General features: G+C 42.9%; 1 protein-coding gene across 5 annotated transcripts in view; it reads left to right on the top strand.

Annotated features, from left to right (window-relative positions):
• SLC15A2 (solute carrier family 15 (oligopeptide transporter), member 2) overlaps positions 1 to 16,361 on the top strand; it is a 48,078-nt gene that overhangs the window by 11,244 nt on the left and 20,473 nt on the right. For all 5 annotated transcript variants that reach the window (XM_014940100.1, XM_014940080.1, XM_014940108.1 and 2 more), the window contains 9 exons: positions 769 to 868; positions 6,380 to 6,470; positions 8,605 to 8,682; positions 11,338 to 11,420; positions 12,678 to 12,764; positions 13,096 to 13,185; positions 13,552 to 13,596; positions 15,183 to 15,215; positions 16,268 to 16,356. In XM_014940100.1, the coding sequence (XP_014795586.1) occupies positions 769 to 868; positions 6,380 to 6,470; positions 8,605 to 8,682; positions 11,338 to 11,420; positions 12,678 to 12,764; positions 13,096 to 13,185; positions 13,552 to 13,596; positions 15,183 to 15,215; positions 16,268 to 16,356 (696 nt within the window). The remainder of the gene's footprint in view (positions 1 to 768; positions 869 to 6,379; positions 6,471 to 8,604; positions 8,683 to 11,337; positions 11,421 to 12,677; positions 12,765 to 13,095; positions 13,186 to 13,551; positions 13,597 to 15,182; positions 15,216 to 16,267; positions 16,357 to 16,361) is intronic.

Genomic DNA, 16,361 nt, shown 5'->3' with positions numbered 1-16,361 from the left:
CCAGCTCAGCAAGGTTGCCCTGGGTGCATGGAAACACAAACCCAAAGATACATTTACTGGTGTGACAGAGGAAGATTCTGTCTCTTCCATAGGGTAGAACTGCTTTTGCCCCCTAGATTCTGAACTGATGGACTTATCAGAGTAGTTCCCCAGCTGGTGTCCCTGGAACCACCGAGCTGTTTTTGCCGAGGTGGTCACAGCTCTAAAAATACGCATGTGCAGGCAGGAGCACATCTCATTTACACAACAGTTTCCTTTTGTCCCAGACCTGGCTGTTCCTGTTACTCCTGTCCCCTACAGACTAAATCTGTCGGGCCAACAATGGTATTTTGAGAAGTACTAGCAGGTAGACAGCACCCAAGAATGAGCCTAATTGAAACAGTTTTTCTGTGCTTATCCAAACTGGAAGACTACAGGAAAAGGCTTTTTTTTTTTTTTCTTCTCCCTTCTTTTTTCTTTTCTTTTTCTCAATTGACCTCTGCAATCTTTTGTTCTTGTACAAGTGAGAATCCCACAGATTTTTGATCTCTAGTATGCCCATTGGGCCTCAGAACAGCAAGAAACTGACAAAAGCAGTTTGGTTAATTGACTGGTACTGAATGCGGAAATGAAGATAATTAATTTGGGTTTTGCACTTATCTGGCTCATCATCACTACCCATGTGCAAAAGACAATGATACCAGAGGAATCATGGTTGGGTGACACTAAAATGCTCTCATAAACCCTGGAAAGGTTCTGCAACGGTGATATTTTTGTTCTTGCATGAAGGGTCCTGTCTATGGTTGGTCTGTTTTTGATCGCCCTTGGAACGGGAGGTATCAAGCCCTGTGTCTCTGCATTTGGTGGGGACCAGTTTGAAGAGGAACATGTAAGATTTCTTTTTTTTCCTAAAATCTGCAGTATCTGCTTACTTTACAAGGATGTTTATGTGATCAAATCTCATTGTGCAAGAATAAGGGCCAGTTTGCTAGGAAAAGGTGTATTAAGATGTGATGTAGGAGGGTTTGCATAAAATTTGAGAGAATCTATCCAGATTCTCAGGAAAGAAACATGACAGCAGAACAGGACTGATATCAGAAAGGATAGGTCATAATTGCGTCAAATCATCTAAATGTTAATTGGATGTCGGAGTAGTTGGAAAATCCTGTGTCACATATTATGGAACTGTAGCCATTTCTGAACCAGCTTAACAGGGGCGATTATAATGCAAGCAATGGAATACAGCAAATGAAGGAGAAAATTGTATCACCAGCCTATGCTTCTTTGGGAATTTTCCCTCAAATCAGTCATGGTCTGTGGCTTAGATATTGTTCAGAAAAAAATAGTAGGAAATTCCAGTATTTTGAAAGTAGTGCTGATACCACATCTACCCTGAATGTTTTCTAGGTATTCCAGAATGGAAAGTTCTGAAGAGTTGGGAAAATGTTCCTTTTTAGCTCTGTTTATGCTCTGCATCCTGTGAATGTTAGTCCAGTTGCTTTGTGTTTTCGTTCTCTATCATGAGCACTTAGCTCCTCACCTGCACTAATCTCAAACTCCCAGCACAGTGGCTCAACCAGGGATAAGGTAGTGCTTAAAGAAGCGAAGCAGGTCAGGAAATACTAAGCCTCAGGCAAAATGCTAAATTTTCAGATTGACCTGAAGTAAAACACTTAGATTTATGTTGACTTAACACAAAAATAAAAAATTCAGGTTTCTTAATGACAGCGTTCAAATCAGCAACTTCTGTGCAATGCGTAAGTCCTCAGATATATAGAAGGCCACTGCTACAAGAAAGAAAATAAACATTGGGTGTTGGGGCCTTAGCGATACTGAATGAATACCAGGGTTTGTGAACCAAGGCCATGAGCTAAAACTAACGGATACAGTTGCAATTTAAGTTAGCAGAAAAGTAAGAAAATGCGGATGGGAAAATGCTGATAGCAAGAATAATACACATATAGCATCTTTCTAGACTAACCAATCACTTAAGGATTAAGGGCGCGTGGACAACGCGTGATACCCAATCAAGCTTGCTCTATCTTGCGTCCTCGGCGCGTGATCGCGTGAACAGGAGAACAGAAAGAATATTTAAGAACGCAGCCTGTTTAATAAAGTTGGAATTGAACTTGCATCAATTGGGTCTGCAATGAGTAGACTTAAATTCAAGGAGGATTATTTAGGGCTGGCAGCACGAAGAGTTTTCCAGAAATAGAACTAGAGAAGTAGTGGAAAAGATTAGGACCTTTGGGAGATGGAAATTCCCATCACTAGAGGCGTTGAAGAAGGACATTAGACTAATGGTCTGTCAGGAAAGGCACTGGTGGAGTTGGATAGGTGATGGCTCCTTGGCCTTGGACAAGAGATGTGACCCCCGTAGAGCAGTCTGCACTTTGTCTTTTGCAATGCCCTAGCACGTAGTCAGCATTTAATAAATGAATAATATAGACTAGAATGTTTATCTCAAAATTTTGGGAAGACTTGTGCTTTCTGCACGTGAACTGTGTGATGCTGAAGTGATGAAGCTTATAGTTAGTACGGAGTAACAAAACAAGATGTTTCACAGTCACTTGTTCAAAGCAGATCCTTCTGCGGGCATGTCCACCCTGTGCTGTCAGTTGGACCTGGTGCTTTAGAGGATGCTGCAGAAGAGGGAGCAGCAATTATCTGGTGGTCACCAGCCTCCCCAGTTGGCACAACTCTGACCAAAACCAGTCTGGCCGTGCAGCATACGTGCTCTGGGAGTACAGTGTGTGCATACTAGCATGTGGGCATCCCAGCTTGCAGCGCCAATAGCTGTCCCAAAAGGATTCTAAGAGGTGTTACAGCAGCGTTTTCAGAAGTGCTACTTCTATGAATATTAATGATTAATAATGTTTATCCAGCATCTTTCAATTACCACCTAATTACAGTATGATAATATGTACCACTTATCTTCAGAGTGTTTTATAGACTTCAGCTAATGAATCTCAGCACCTCAGCCAGGCACATACATATTATTATCCCAAACTTGCAACCACAAGTGAGTTACAGAGAAAAACCTGAATTGCCTGTGGTTGTGTGGGCCTGTACCCATTCTCCAGCATTCAGACTACACCTCTCCAAAAAATTTATCAAATACTAAGGCTTAAACGTTCACCTGTGTGTTGCCTTCAAGAAAAACTAATTTAGAGAAAGAAAACTGTAAAAAGCCTTCTGATAAGGACAATGCGTTCTGCTCTATTAATTCTTTACAGAATAGAAAGTTTTGTATTTTACCATTTTAAAATGACTTGGCCTTTCAGAAGAAAAAGGTGTTTTATGCTATGTGATAGGAAATTTAAGTCTTGAAAATTGGAATGAGAAGTTTTGATTTTGTAAGGAATGAAAGGTTTGGGGCCAACCAGAATATTTCTCTCCTTCGGAGTGCTGTTTGACAGGACTTAACGTTTTTCATCTTCCACTCCAGGTAGGATGAAATAAGATTTAAAAATTCCAAATTAAATGAAGCATTTGATTCCCCCTTAGTTTTCAGGACACCAATAAGCTTCAGCTGACCCTTAAGTGCACAGGCTTAGTTGTTCCATCTGGAAACTAGGGATGTGGTAGTTCTGTATATAAAATGAATAAATAAATTGCCCCTGCTATTCCCATGTAGAGATAAATTTATGTTTTGAGGTAAATGCACACCATTGACCTGGTTATCTTTTAAGTACTTTATGAGTGTAATAGTATTGGATCTGCTACTTTGAGGACAGGACTACTAGAAACAGTGAGGGAGACTGTTTCAGCAGGAGGTCAGACAGGGAAAGTAGATTTATCTGCAGGAGATTTCCAAGCATCTTTGTCTATGGGATTAGGAGTCCAAGCTAAAAATGCCTGAACTAAACGATATTTATGATATGCTATATGAATGCGAAGGCTGCTGTGCATATTAATTAAGGATCAAAGCTGCTTTCAAACAGTGTGATATGGTGTTTAAGGTACTAAATAGCTCTCTCTTTGTTTCTTTATTTTCTGGTTGCCAAGGAGATCAGGATTATCATGTACAGTACTTTTTCTCAAATTAGCTAATCCAAATCATGTTGTTAATGTATGTCTGCTCTAAAGATTAAGAAAATAGGGAGGGAATTCTTTTTTTCCAATCAGTGTAATTTGCAAGCTGCTGGGTCATTATTTTTGTACACACTTCTGCTTTTCTCTGGCCATTTTTTTCCATGATTGAAATTTGAAAGTGTGTGAAACAAGATGCCCCAAATTCTTTATGCATCACTACTCTCTTCTCTTACCAGCACATTTTTATTGGTAATTGTTGCTCTAGACTTTGTCATGTTGAGTGCTGCGTGCTTGAGTTTTCCTCAGCTCTCAGAAATTCTGAGTCGCTGGGATACAAAGGGTTAGAGATATGGCATGAGAATTTGACTAGAAGAGGGCAGGACTGTGAGGACTCCACTGCACCACCCATGTCAAGCCATGACAGAGCTACTCTGGGAGGACAGATCACTGAGGCTGCTCATTTCTCTAGATTTCCTCTTGATTACAAATAACTAGTTACAAAGGTAGCAGGAAGAAGAAACTATACTTTTACTATCTTATCAGTAGAAAGTTCCAGGTAATCAAAAACACTGGTGAGGATAGAAATGGAATATAAGAGGTAGTAAGATCCAGTGCTGTTTGCTATTAACCATGGGAACATACTATAGAAATGGTTATTATAAGGCTTACAAATCCTTTGATCCATGATAAATCGTTTATGAATAATGTATGGACCAGATTGCCTGGGACACGCTAGGAAATGAAATTGTGGAAGAGCCAAAAGCTCAAGTTGATGGGGTCTTCATAACTGTGCTGGGGCAAGGCAAAAAGCCCTTAATCCAAGCAAGGGGACCCCTGGAATCCTCGGTGGGTGGCACTGGGAAGTGATGGGGCTCTCATCCACACCTTCCCAGTGCCCGTTTCACCTGGGACATAAAGAGAAGCCCTCCCACACCTCCCACCTGCCCACCTTCCCTGCAGTAATCCCCTGTGATAGGAGGCTTCTTTCCAAAGGAAGCTGCAATATTTCCTGTTGGCCGCACCATCAGTCATCAGAAGTTTTGTTACATTTTTGGATCCCAGGCTTCATTCCTTAAGAATTGTTCTCTTTTAGCTGCCTGCAATTTTTCACATTTTCTCCCGTTTCCTAGCCTTGTGTATGTTGTTGTCTCGGGGCGCAGAAGGAAGCAGGACATATTAGAAGGAGAGGGGACAGAACCAGGCCCCTGAGGAGCTTTCTCACACTCAGCTAAGTTAAAGCTTCGCATGCAAATGATTCTCAAGTCATGGACACGTGGCTCAAGGGGCTGTCTGCCAGGCACCGAGCCATGTTCCAAGCAACTTGCCTAATAAAGTGCCAGGTGGGAGCAAAGCCTGGATTCATATGGAATATATTGACTACCTGGGCCAGGGCCATCTTTTTTAAAAGATGCTTCTTTCCCTGACTCAGGTGTCCCATAGCTGGTGGGACAGATGAACATGGGGTAGGTCAGGTAGCCTGCTCTTCCTTCTCCACTCTCCTGGCACACCCAGGCACGGGGAGGAGGTTTAGCACCGTGTGTGCGTGTGCCACTGTGCATGTAGGTCTCTCTCACAAGCAAGAAGAGACTGCTCTTGGTTGAACGCCCTCACACATTACTCCTGCAAAAAGAACCAAACTCTGCATCAAGTTCTTGATTCCTTCCAAATTATGAATTATACAGGAGGAAAGAAAATCAACAGGAATCCGTTGACTATACGAACTATAATATGTTACAACATTAGTTTAATTCTGAATTGTTTCTCTTAGAGTTCATCCCTCCCTCAGGCTCTTGAATTTGCTCCCATAGATTTAATTTACCCTATCAGTTTAAGGTTGACTGGCCTCAGTTTGGTAATCTCCTGTGTGGTGGATACATCTAATTTGCTGGCACTCTCTCATCTGTGCTGTCATTACCAGCTCCTCAAAATACACAGGTTTCTTTTTCTATTTCTACACAGGAGAGGAGGGAAAAAAAACAAACAAAAAAGAGTTCAGACATGGGAAGAAATTATGAGCTCGTCAAACTGTGCCAAATTGGATTGAATTAGGTGACAGAGGATCTGAATCATGCTATTTGTTCTGAATAAGTAAACGCTGTCCCCCCTTCTTCTAGTCTCACAACACTCTCAAAGCAGTGGCTTTTCCTCTGAAATGCCAAAAACCCCCAAAGCGCTTCTCAAGTAACGTGAGCTGATTTGTGTGAGCATTTACCATCACCTGAATGCAAGCATGTTTGCTTAACATTTTATGCGCTATGTGTCAATATTTACCCAGCCTTCCTAACAAGAGAATTGATAGTGTTCAATCTGCAAGCCCAATGCTGTGCATTAGCCGTGACATTGATATTGTCTTCTCTTGTTTTAGACCTCGGAGAGAAACAAGTTTTTTTCCATCTTCTATTTATCCATTAATGCTGGAAGTTTGATCTCCACGTTTGTAACTCCTGTATTAAGAGGTCAGTGTTGATTTAGAATAAGACAATAAATTAGCTGCCCTCTGACTACTCTGCTGTGCATAGTTAGGCTTTTATGACAACTGAATGGCAGAAATTATATTATCTGTGGAGTGGCCAGTGTATTGCATTTACGCCTTGTTAATCCTGCCGGAGCAGCGTAACAGATTTATAGTACTAGCAGACAAGTCACTGAAACTATATTCCTGGTTGTATTTCAAAGCCAGCCTGAACTGTAGAATTAAAATATGAAAGGTGGAAGGACCTATATGATCATCTAATCCTCCCCATTGCCATTGAAGGATTATTGTCCTGTCTTGCCTGCAGGTAACCTGTGGATGGGAACTGATCTCTGCTGTCCTGTGCAGGTGTCAGGGCTGAAAAACTCAGTAGGGCTGGTTTTGAAGTCCTACCTTCTCCCTCCCACAGGGTGCTGCTGACTTCTGGAGGGCTCTGTCCTGGCACCCAGGCGTGTCTGCGTGGGTCTGCTTGCAAGATTGCAGCCCTGAGCAACTCGCCTTGAAGACAAAGCACAGGCCTATGCCCCATTTAAGACCTACTTTATATTCTAGCCAGCTTGCACAACCCTTTTGAGTCCCTGAGTCTTGCTGCACTTACTTCATTGTATCGCAGCGCCTAGAATCCAAGGGGATTGGCACGCTCTAAATACAGACACAGAGGCAGAGCAGCAGGCTGTAGGCGATGGGGATGGGGACAGGGACAAGGTAGGCTTCACACTTAGTAGCAATATTTTTCATTCCATCCCATGGCCTCTAGGAAGCTTTCTTTGTTCAGAGATATTATTTTAACAGGCCATTTCACAAGGCTTTGGACAATTGTCCATGAACCCGGGCAAAGACAAATGCTGTATCACTTGTTCTTTTTCTCACTGGTGTCCCCAGGTCAGCATTCTGTTGGGAAGGGGCTTTTGCTCAGAGCAGTCAGTGGGCAGATGAAAACCCAGTCCCCTTCGAACATCAAAACCTGTGCCAATCTAGCCTAGCAATAAAGTAGTTGCAACATGGAAATGAAGTGGAGAGGATGGGGAAAGAGTAAAATTTCTGCTAAGTGTGAAAGCTTTTCTTGGAAGAGCAAGAAGTGCAGTTCATAGACATTTGGCAGAAATGTAGAATATATACTTTTAGGTGGAGAAATCCAACTCAACTTTGCATGTCAAAAGTTCAGTATGCCCACAATGTGTCACTGACAGCTTTGTTGGATTTCGGCTGAATTTGCTGAAAATAAATAAATAAGTACTACGCACACACAGAGCTATTCAGCTGCCCGTGACTGCCCAGGGACAATAAACAGGAACAAGCGAAGGCTTCATGTGTTGGTTTCTTGTTAACTATGTTGGCTTACTTTAGCCATTTTGTTATTGTTCCATGTAAGAATGCAGTAACCTGCAGCCACTGGCACACAAACACAGACCCCACTGCTGGCTTCTTGTTTGCAACTGGGCTAGAAGCCATGGGTTGTGAGAACTGACCTGGTCCAAGGGGCACAGGCTTTCAGTGAACCATAGCTCAGGTCAATCAAAGCCGTGCTGTAACAAACCTGGCTTCCTGATGGGTTACTGCAAGACCTGACATTTGGAGCAAGCTGCCTCTAGTGAGAGTGCAAAGGTGGCGAGAAAGGGAACCGGGTTGTTGAAACTAATCCTGTGCTCCCACTTATTTAGTAGGGGTATTGGCTTCCACTTTACGTAGCTATGAAATCAGATTCAGGTTTTAAGCTCAGTAACTCATGCAGCTGACACAAATAATGTGGAAACAGTACTGTTTTTTTAGATCTAGGCAAATACAGAAAGGCTTCAGGTTATTTTAAATGTTGTGGGTTTTTTCCAAATTACAGTTCCCGCTGTTGCTGTCTACCTATTTGTCTGCCCCCTCCCTTCTACTGTTCTCATCAATATCCCATTATCAACTGCTTTTGCTGGCAGACACTAACCCTGCTTCCAAATTGTCTTCATCAAGGGAGGACAACTGTTTCAAGGAGATTCAATTCACAGTGTCAAGCACCAGCAAAGAAGATTTAAAGCCAGGGGAAGTGACTGATTTAGGGGAAGCAAATCAAAGGCCCCGGTAACATCAGTCTGACTGTAATGAGGTGCTTTTATTTCTGACTACTTTTTCAGGGGATGTGAAATGTTTTGGAGAGGATTGTTATGCACTGGCTTTTGGTGTCCCGGCAGCATTGATGGTGTTGGCGCTTGGTGAGTGGAAACAACAACGCTTGTAATAGGAGTTACCATTTTTGAGTGCATAGATAGATGAGAAAATAGACAAAATTACTTGCTTTGGATGGATACTACAATGGAAATTCAAAGGTTCGAGATCATCCAACAATTCCACAGTTCAGAACAGCAAGAAAAAATCACTATTTCACTTAGTGGTGGGCAGACCATGGTTTTACTGCAATCCTTTATCATGATACTGATGAGAGGGTGGTCTGGTGGATGTTTCAAAACACAATTGCCTCGCTCTATAAAGCAAAGGGAGGTGCCAAAGTGATTCTCCTGATGACTTGCAGCTTTGCCTGTGAGAAGGTTTGGCCTTTGAACTGCAATCTGAGCAGTCCTCAAAATTCTGCAGTTTAGAGAAGAGAAGCTTAGCATGCCACATCTAACCTTTCCACAGGCTCTTTACAGCTTGGTACCATCTTTAATGGCTCAGACTTTTGCTTCAGAGTCTGTGCGCCACACAGAAATGGCAGAAGGAGCTGAATGAGATGTTACTTTATTCTGAGCTGTCTCACTTTGTTTGGCTGAAGTAATTCCCACAATTACAGTGACAGCTTATTATTATGTTGCAATAAAAAGCCCTTATTGTCCAAGTGTAAGGAGGCAGCCACAATCACCCTACTTCCAAAAGCTTGCATCTTAGTCCCATTAATGTACTTGTCAAGATTTCTTATTCAACCCTTATAAAATACTCAGTAATTTCCACGTTCATACAGTTACTCCTTGGTAGCCAATACAGAGGACACCCCATTAGCTTTAGTTTCACAGTTGCAAGCTGCTGAGGGGAGCAGTCCCCTTACTATGCTGCATTTGAGAGGTTTTCACACAGCATGGGGTGACTTCTCATTCAGCTTGTTAGCTTAATTGAGAGACCAAGCAATTGTGTGATTTCCCCACAGCATCGGTGTCTTGAAAAGTTTGTCCCCCAGAGAATGTGTATGTCCCTCTCTCCCCTCGAACTTCCATCAGAGAGAAGAATCGGGACACTGGAGAAATGTCATCAGGCCACAGCTAACATTACAGCCATTATTTTCAAAAAAGTGCATGGTCACGGGTCTTAGAAGCTTGTTTTTTCCCCTGTGGCCTCTTCCTATCAGTTTAAGGCAGCACAGGCTCCTCTGTGCATCATTGTGTGATGAATGCTTCTAGCAGGGTAGTAGCTGCCCAGGGGGAAAAGGACATGTAAATATTGCAGTTTTGGTGAGGGCATCAATCGAAATGTGTTTTTAGCTAGTGTCCTGCTGCCAGATTCCACAGCCTGCCCGGCAAAGCAGCTCTGTGTTCTTTTGTAACACGCTAAAATGCTCTTGGAAGTGATATATTTGACTATGTGAGCAGCATGTAGAACCGGAGAAAATACTCTTTCAGCCATCACTGGCTCTTTCTTGGTGATGATGGAAAGCAAGGAAAGATTTAGAGACAGAATGGAAATCTTATAGGGCAAGATTTTCTGGGCTGCTTCAGTTTCTGAAAGATGGGGAAAGATTGATACTATTTAATTCCAAATGCCAAACCTAATGCAGGAACCTCAGTTCCTAAAGGAGTCAATAGCATCACCAGAAGGTGTTCCAGCAAACCTAATGAATCACATTTTAGAGGCACGAACACATCCAAGGAAAGATGCTAAAAATGAGGTAGTGCAACTACCCACTCCGGGTGACTTTGCACATGTGTATTTCAGTGCAGCTCACCTAAACTGACTTCCGAGTTCTCTCTGACAGTTCTGCAAGTCAGAACTGAACACAAATGGTCAGAAAAGAGAAATAGTGAGTTCCCTGCGATGTCCCAGGCCTCCTGTGTTAGGACAGAGGTGCCTGTATTTCTCCACTGGCTGTGGACTGACCGAGACAATTGGGTAGTTTAAAGCGTCAAGGTTGGTTTGTTATATGGATTTCATGCTCAGCTTTTATTGTGCTTCTCCCTGCTAGCATCTTTGGAAATTGCAATGTGCTCAGGGCTCTCAAAGAGCAGAACAAATGATATGTAATCAGATAGCCCCCTCTCTGACAGGATTTTGAAGCCTCGGTCCAATATTCTTTGTGCTTTGAGCAGGGAAAACCAAGACAAAACACTATCTTAAATTGCATATCCCTTAGTGGAAACCAAAATGGAGGTAATTTCTGTCAACACCAGTTGTGTGATGCAATGACCTTCATGGCAGTTTGCATCAAAACGTGTGTGAGAGGCAAGTACACAGAGCCCGTGTTGGGTCTGGATTAATCCTCCCATGGTTGCAATGACTCAGGGTTGATTTCCAGCATCAGGCACAGAAATTCAATGCGAATTGTATTTTAAGGTTAGCATACAAAAAGCAGAGATGAGGAAAATTTCAAAGCTTTGATTCCCAGCATGAATAAGATGTGTGGGTACCTGTTGTGCCTGACCAGATCATTAGAAGATGACAGTGACTTCCTAGGGATCACACTGCTTCTTGTAGGATGTTGCATTTTCTCCTATCTGAAGGCATTAAGAGAGTCCTATATATTTATTTTGTTAAAAGTGCAATCCTGTAAGCCCCAAGGGCAGAGGATTTCTGTTGAATACGGGGGTGGGTGATCCTTCCCAGAAGCCAATGCAGGACTGAGCCTCATTCGTGGGAAATCTCATTTGGAATATAATATTTTTCAGTTGTGTTCATTGCTGGAAGTGGATTGTACAGAAAAACGCCACCACAAGGGAACATCTTACTTGAAGTGTGCAAATGCATTGGTGTAAGTGTTTGCTGTTCTCTTTTTTTTCATGTATGACTCCGAGGTTGCAAGTCAGAAAAGTGCAGAGGGAAAGGGGAGGTGACATTTGGAGTTCTTTTGTATGCTGTTCCTGGATATCTTGCTGATGAGCTGGAAGGAATAAGAAACACATTTAGGTCCTAGTTTACTCTTTGAACATTTCAATTGTTTTTCCTTGGCTTCATGTTCAGTTCATGTCAGTAGAACCACTAGTGGCAGATGCTAGTGGAGACTGAGCTGAAGGGAAAATTCAGAAACTCACAGAAATTCAGATAGATGACTCAATTTTTTTTCAGCTGAATAGTTTTACTGAAGTTTATCAGTTCAGCAGACAGTAATAGTACACATTCATATTATGCACATTCAGCATGTTCATGTAAATGCAAGAGACACCTGCTGAAGTTGCATTATAGCGTTATCAATTATTTTTCATAGTGTGTGAGCTGAATATAGTATATGAAAAAATACTCTCTTATTATACTCTCTTATAGGTGGATAATGATGTTTCTTTTTCAGGAAGCTGCTGTGTAACAGCAGACGTTTTCTTTTTACCTAGGTCATTCCTAGTGACAGATTTACCTTGGGGAAACAGGCAAGATCTTAAGGATAATATTTCTAAGTGAGGGCTGCCACTCTTTTTGCCAGGGTGGCTGTGTTCAGTGTGTTCAATGACTGGAGCACACAGCGTAAATAAACAAGTTGGTGTCACTGATTTCTCCTCCAGTGAGAAACCAACTTGCAAGCTGGTCTAGGAGTGAATGAGAAGTGGGCTGCACCGGTAATATGCTAAGAAAGGTCTCCAGAACAAGAAGGGACTGAGAGTTCTGATTTTGACATTGCTTTGTGTAACAAGACATTTCCTCCCAGGCACAGTGGTCACTTTAAGAGGTGCTTTTTGGAAGAGAACTGAAGAAATTATGTTTAAAGCTTTATCACGTAGTAGGTTTCAGATCAAACATGGAACAATCTTTGGGGGCTTGTGTCACATTTGTCTCTGAAAAACAAGCTCAAGAGGTAGTTCATTCCCACATCGTACCTTTAATCAACCAATGTCACAGAAACTTCCCTGCAGAGAATTGGTCATAAAGCATCCAATCTGAGACTTTGCAGGTGTTCAACAAACCCCTGCAATTTTCTGCTGCTGTTTACATTTTGGGGTGGGGAGGGTGGCCTTGTGTTGGGAGTATGACAAGGGCAGGGACTCCATGAGGGAGTAAAGTTACTTGTTTTTCTCCCTAGTTTGCTATTAAAAACCGGCTGAAAAACCGCTCCCGTGAGATTCCAAAGAGAGATCACTGGCTGGACTGGGCATCAGAAAAATATTCGGTAGGTGATGCTCTACCTGGCAAATTTGGAGGGGAAGGGAGGAAACAGCCAGACATACAGGGGAGACAGTAAGACTGGCCTGACCACACCACGGCTCACATGCACCGGGCTCTCATTTGCCCTCTCCCTTCCCACATCTGTACTCTCCTGACCCTTAATGGACAGTTTAGGTGCTGCACTGAAGTGGAGAAATGCAAATATGTCCAATATGATGAATAAGTGCAACGAATAACTGCCATGCAGAAAGAAACAGGAGCTCCCATGCTTTGTGACTTGAACCACCCCCTGGCTTCTCACTCCCATCTTACCTTTTTGCCTGTTCCCTTTATAGAAGCAGCTGATTGGGGAGGTTAAAATGGTGACACGCGTTCTCTTCCTCTTCATACCGCTGCCAATGTTCTGGGCCCTGTTTGATCAGCAGGTACAGTACAGCGCGTTGCAGGTCTGCCTACCAGCCTGGCTTTGCACCCTTGTCTTTCCAGGCTAACACCAAAGCATCCTGGGGATGCAGAGTGCCACGCTCCTCCCAGGTATCCAGGGGCTTGCTAAGGCAATGCCCACCATCACTGCTGACCATCCCTTCGCAGTCCTGCCAAGTGTCTGACACAGGAGGGTGATGTGGAAGAATGTGCCCTGCCTACTGGCAGGTGTTACAGGGAAGGAAAGGAATAAATGGGAAATAAGACCTCCAGCGCTGTCTTCTTCTCTGTGCCCATGTTTTCTAGTACCATAGGTCATCTTGATTCTATGATCTTGAAGGCTTTACAGCTGTCTGTTTTCTCCTTAGGGATCCAGGTGGACTTTGCAAGCCACAAAAATGAATCCTGATTTTGTAAGTACTTAATGTCACCAGGGCTGGTAAGACTAGTAGTAACATCACTGCTCTTGCTTTTTAACCGGAGTCTGGCAGTACTAAGAGCATCTGCTTGATGAGTCTGGGTGAGTTGCACTTTTGGTGATTAGAAGTGAGAGGCTCTGTGCAGCCATGTTCAGTTCATCACAGCACATCTTGGCAAGGAGTGAGGGCTGGGGAGCCATCAGCAGCCTGCAAAGTCAGGAGTGCTGGCCTACTGGCAACCGGTCGCTCCGTGACCTTGAGCAGGTAGGGTTTCCAGCCTGCTTACCCCCACTGAAGACAGAGAAAGTTCACACAGCCCTTGTAAGGTTTAACTAGAGCTATTGTAGTTGTATATTTCTGCTCTGGCTTACTTGGTGATACATTAACAAAGCCTCTCAAAACCAGCAGGAATGTTGTGTATAGGGTAGAGAGGTGGTGAGGATTAATTACTTGGTAGCTGTACAGTTCTTCAAAGATGTGAAAGGCAAATGTGGAGGGTGCAGTGGCAGATAGATGTAGATCAACTATCTGCCTAAAGTTGCCACAATACGGGGCTGTTTTCCAGACATATGTTTTAGCAGGCCATCTAGATCTTACATATGGGTGCTCCTATGAGAAATTAGGATTGTAAATGGCCATTTTCTGGTTTAAAATTGACTTAAAGCCCAAAATTTGAGCCAGTAGAGACAGACAGCCATTCCAGATTCGACTCAGAACAAATATGGCAGACAGGAGACAAATCCCCACAACACTTTCTTGGGAAAATATTATTTCCTTCCTAATTTTCCCCCTGTTCTCTTTGTCTTAATTTCAAATAAAAAGCATTGTGTGAAATTCAAACACCAGCCTCTCCCTGGAGACAGCTCATTGGTCCCTTTTAGGAACTGGGATGCTCCCGTTCATCCCTGATAATCTTGTCAAATTGTGGAGGCTGGGTCCAGTGATGCGAGGGTGAGGCACCTCTTTATAGCCTTGAGGACTCTTGGCTCATGCCAAGAAGTCACAGTTGAACACTTCATCAAAGCCCATTTGGTGCCCTGGGCAGATGGAAGGAAGAAAGAGGTGTTTATGCAGCCCACTGGCTAAGGGATGGTCTTTTGTTATCCTTTTGGGGTGCTTGGGAGAAATTCCAACAGATCTCAGAGGGTCCTGAAGCTTGAGAGCACTTGCAGGATTTGGGCTTTTCCCATTACAGAAGCAAGGAGAGAGGAAGCTCCGAGTCCAAATCCCAGCTGGGACACTAACATGGCCATTCCTCACTACTCAGCTAGTTCATGGCTCAGCCACTCTGAAAGATGGGTCTCAGTATCTGTCATAGGCTGGGTCCCAGCTGCCATATATCAAGGTCTATATTGCAATATATCTGTATATTGCAGCTTCCTTCTGCAAAATGATTCTCATCAAACACTGTGTCCTTATATGACAAGTGTCAAGAGCACAATATCAGCTGCTAAAACCAACATAAAGCATTTGAGGAAACCACCTTTGCTGCTAAGTCAAACTGTACTGGTTGCTGATTTGCCATATATGCTATTACATTATAGTGTTTATGAATCACTTGGAATATCTTTTTGTTTCAGGGAATATATGTCCTTCAGCCTGACCAAATGCAGGTAAAAGATACTATAGGGTGGGAAATAACCCTTAGAAATTTATTTTATTTGTCATTTTTATTTTTCTCATGGGACCAGAGGCTTTTCACTGCTCCTTTTGAAGTCCTGCTGACTGCTGTAGTGTGGACTCTGCCTTATTGCTCACTAGCTGTTTTCAAAGCTTAGTTTGGGGTTAGATGACCCCAAGGATTGTCCTAACATGGAGGTTGAATCCTGAAGAATAGTGCAAAGGTGTGGGGAGACATGTCACTGTAATAGTTCTTGAACTACTGCTGGCATGTGGAGAATACAAGCTGTGTCTCCTTTTAACATGCCCCTGCTCTGGGGTGAGCATTGTACCTGAAATATGTTTCCTTCCTTACTTCCTGCAGGGCAGATGAAAATGTGAAGGTTCCAAGACGGTGACGTGTTGTCACAATTGATTTCAATTCTTACACTGAACAGCTCTGGAGAAATTCAAAGCCGTTCTGTTCCCTGAAATCTTCCTTCAAAGCTGAAACAGCATCTCTCTCTGCTTGTTCTCCATCACACTCTATTTTCTTGCTCTGCCAGTGCTGGCTGGCAGACAAGCTCAGGTCCTCCCAGGAGAAATGTAGTTCCAGGGGGATTACCAAGCTGCATGGAAGTGCGAGAAATTGCCAATCTCACAGAATAGTGCCTGTTCCTCTAGGATTTTGCCGAAGTCCCAAGATGTTTCCATTATTGCTGATTTGTTGTAAGGTCCTACTGCAGCACCAGAGGTCACCTGCTTCTATTGTCAGTGGGTTTTGTACTTTTTGAAAACATAATGTTTCAGCTCTCCAGGAAATTGGGCCAGTGATGCTTGCTTACCTCTTGGAGGGGAGGATATGAACAAAATGTATTCGTGCCTGTGAAAACTAAATAGCAGAAACTGTTGGAGTGCAAACTATGATTATATTTTAAAAGGAGGTTTTTAAGTGTTTGTTCATGTCCTTTCTGTAATGGAATTATTTCTGGAGGACAGTGCTTTATGAGTTTAATTACTGAAAGTTGCTTTCTAGTCACTAAACTCACATTCTTTTGTATTGCAGTTCTTAAATCCACTTCTTATTCTTGTCTTCATCCCAGTTTTTGACCTTGGGCTCTACCCCCTGATAAACATGTGCAAATTTAATTTCACGTAAG

Source organism: Calidris pugnax, unplaced genomic scaffold (genome assembly GCF_001431845.1).
Source record: "Calidris pugnax isolate Ruff unplaced genomic scaffold, ASM143184v1 scaffold21, whole genome shotgun sequence".
In the NCBI taxonomy this organism is placed as follows: Eukaryota; Metazoa; Chordata; class Aves; order Charadriiformes; family Scolopacidae; genus Calidris; species Calidris pugnax.
This window is presented reverse-complemented; position numbering and strand designations above follow the sequence as displayed.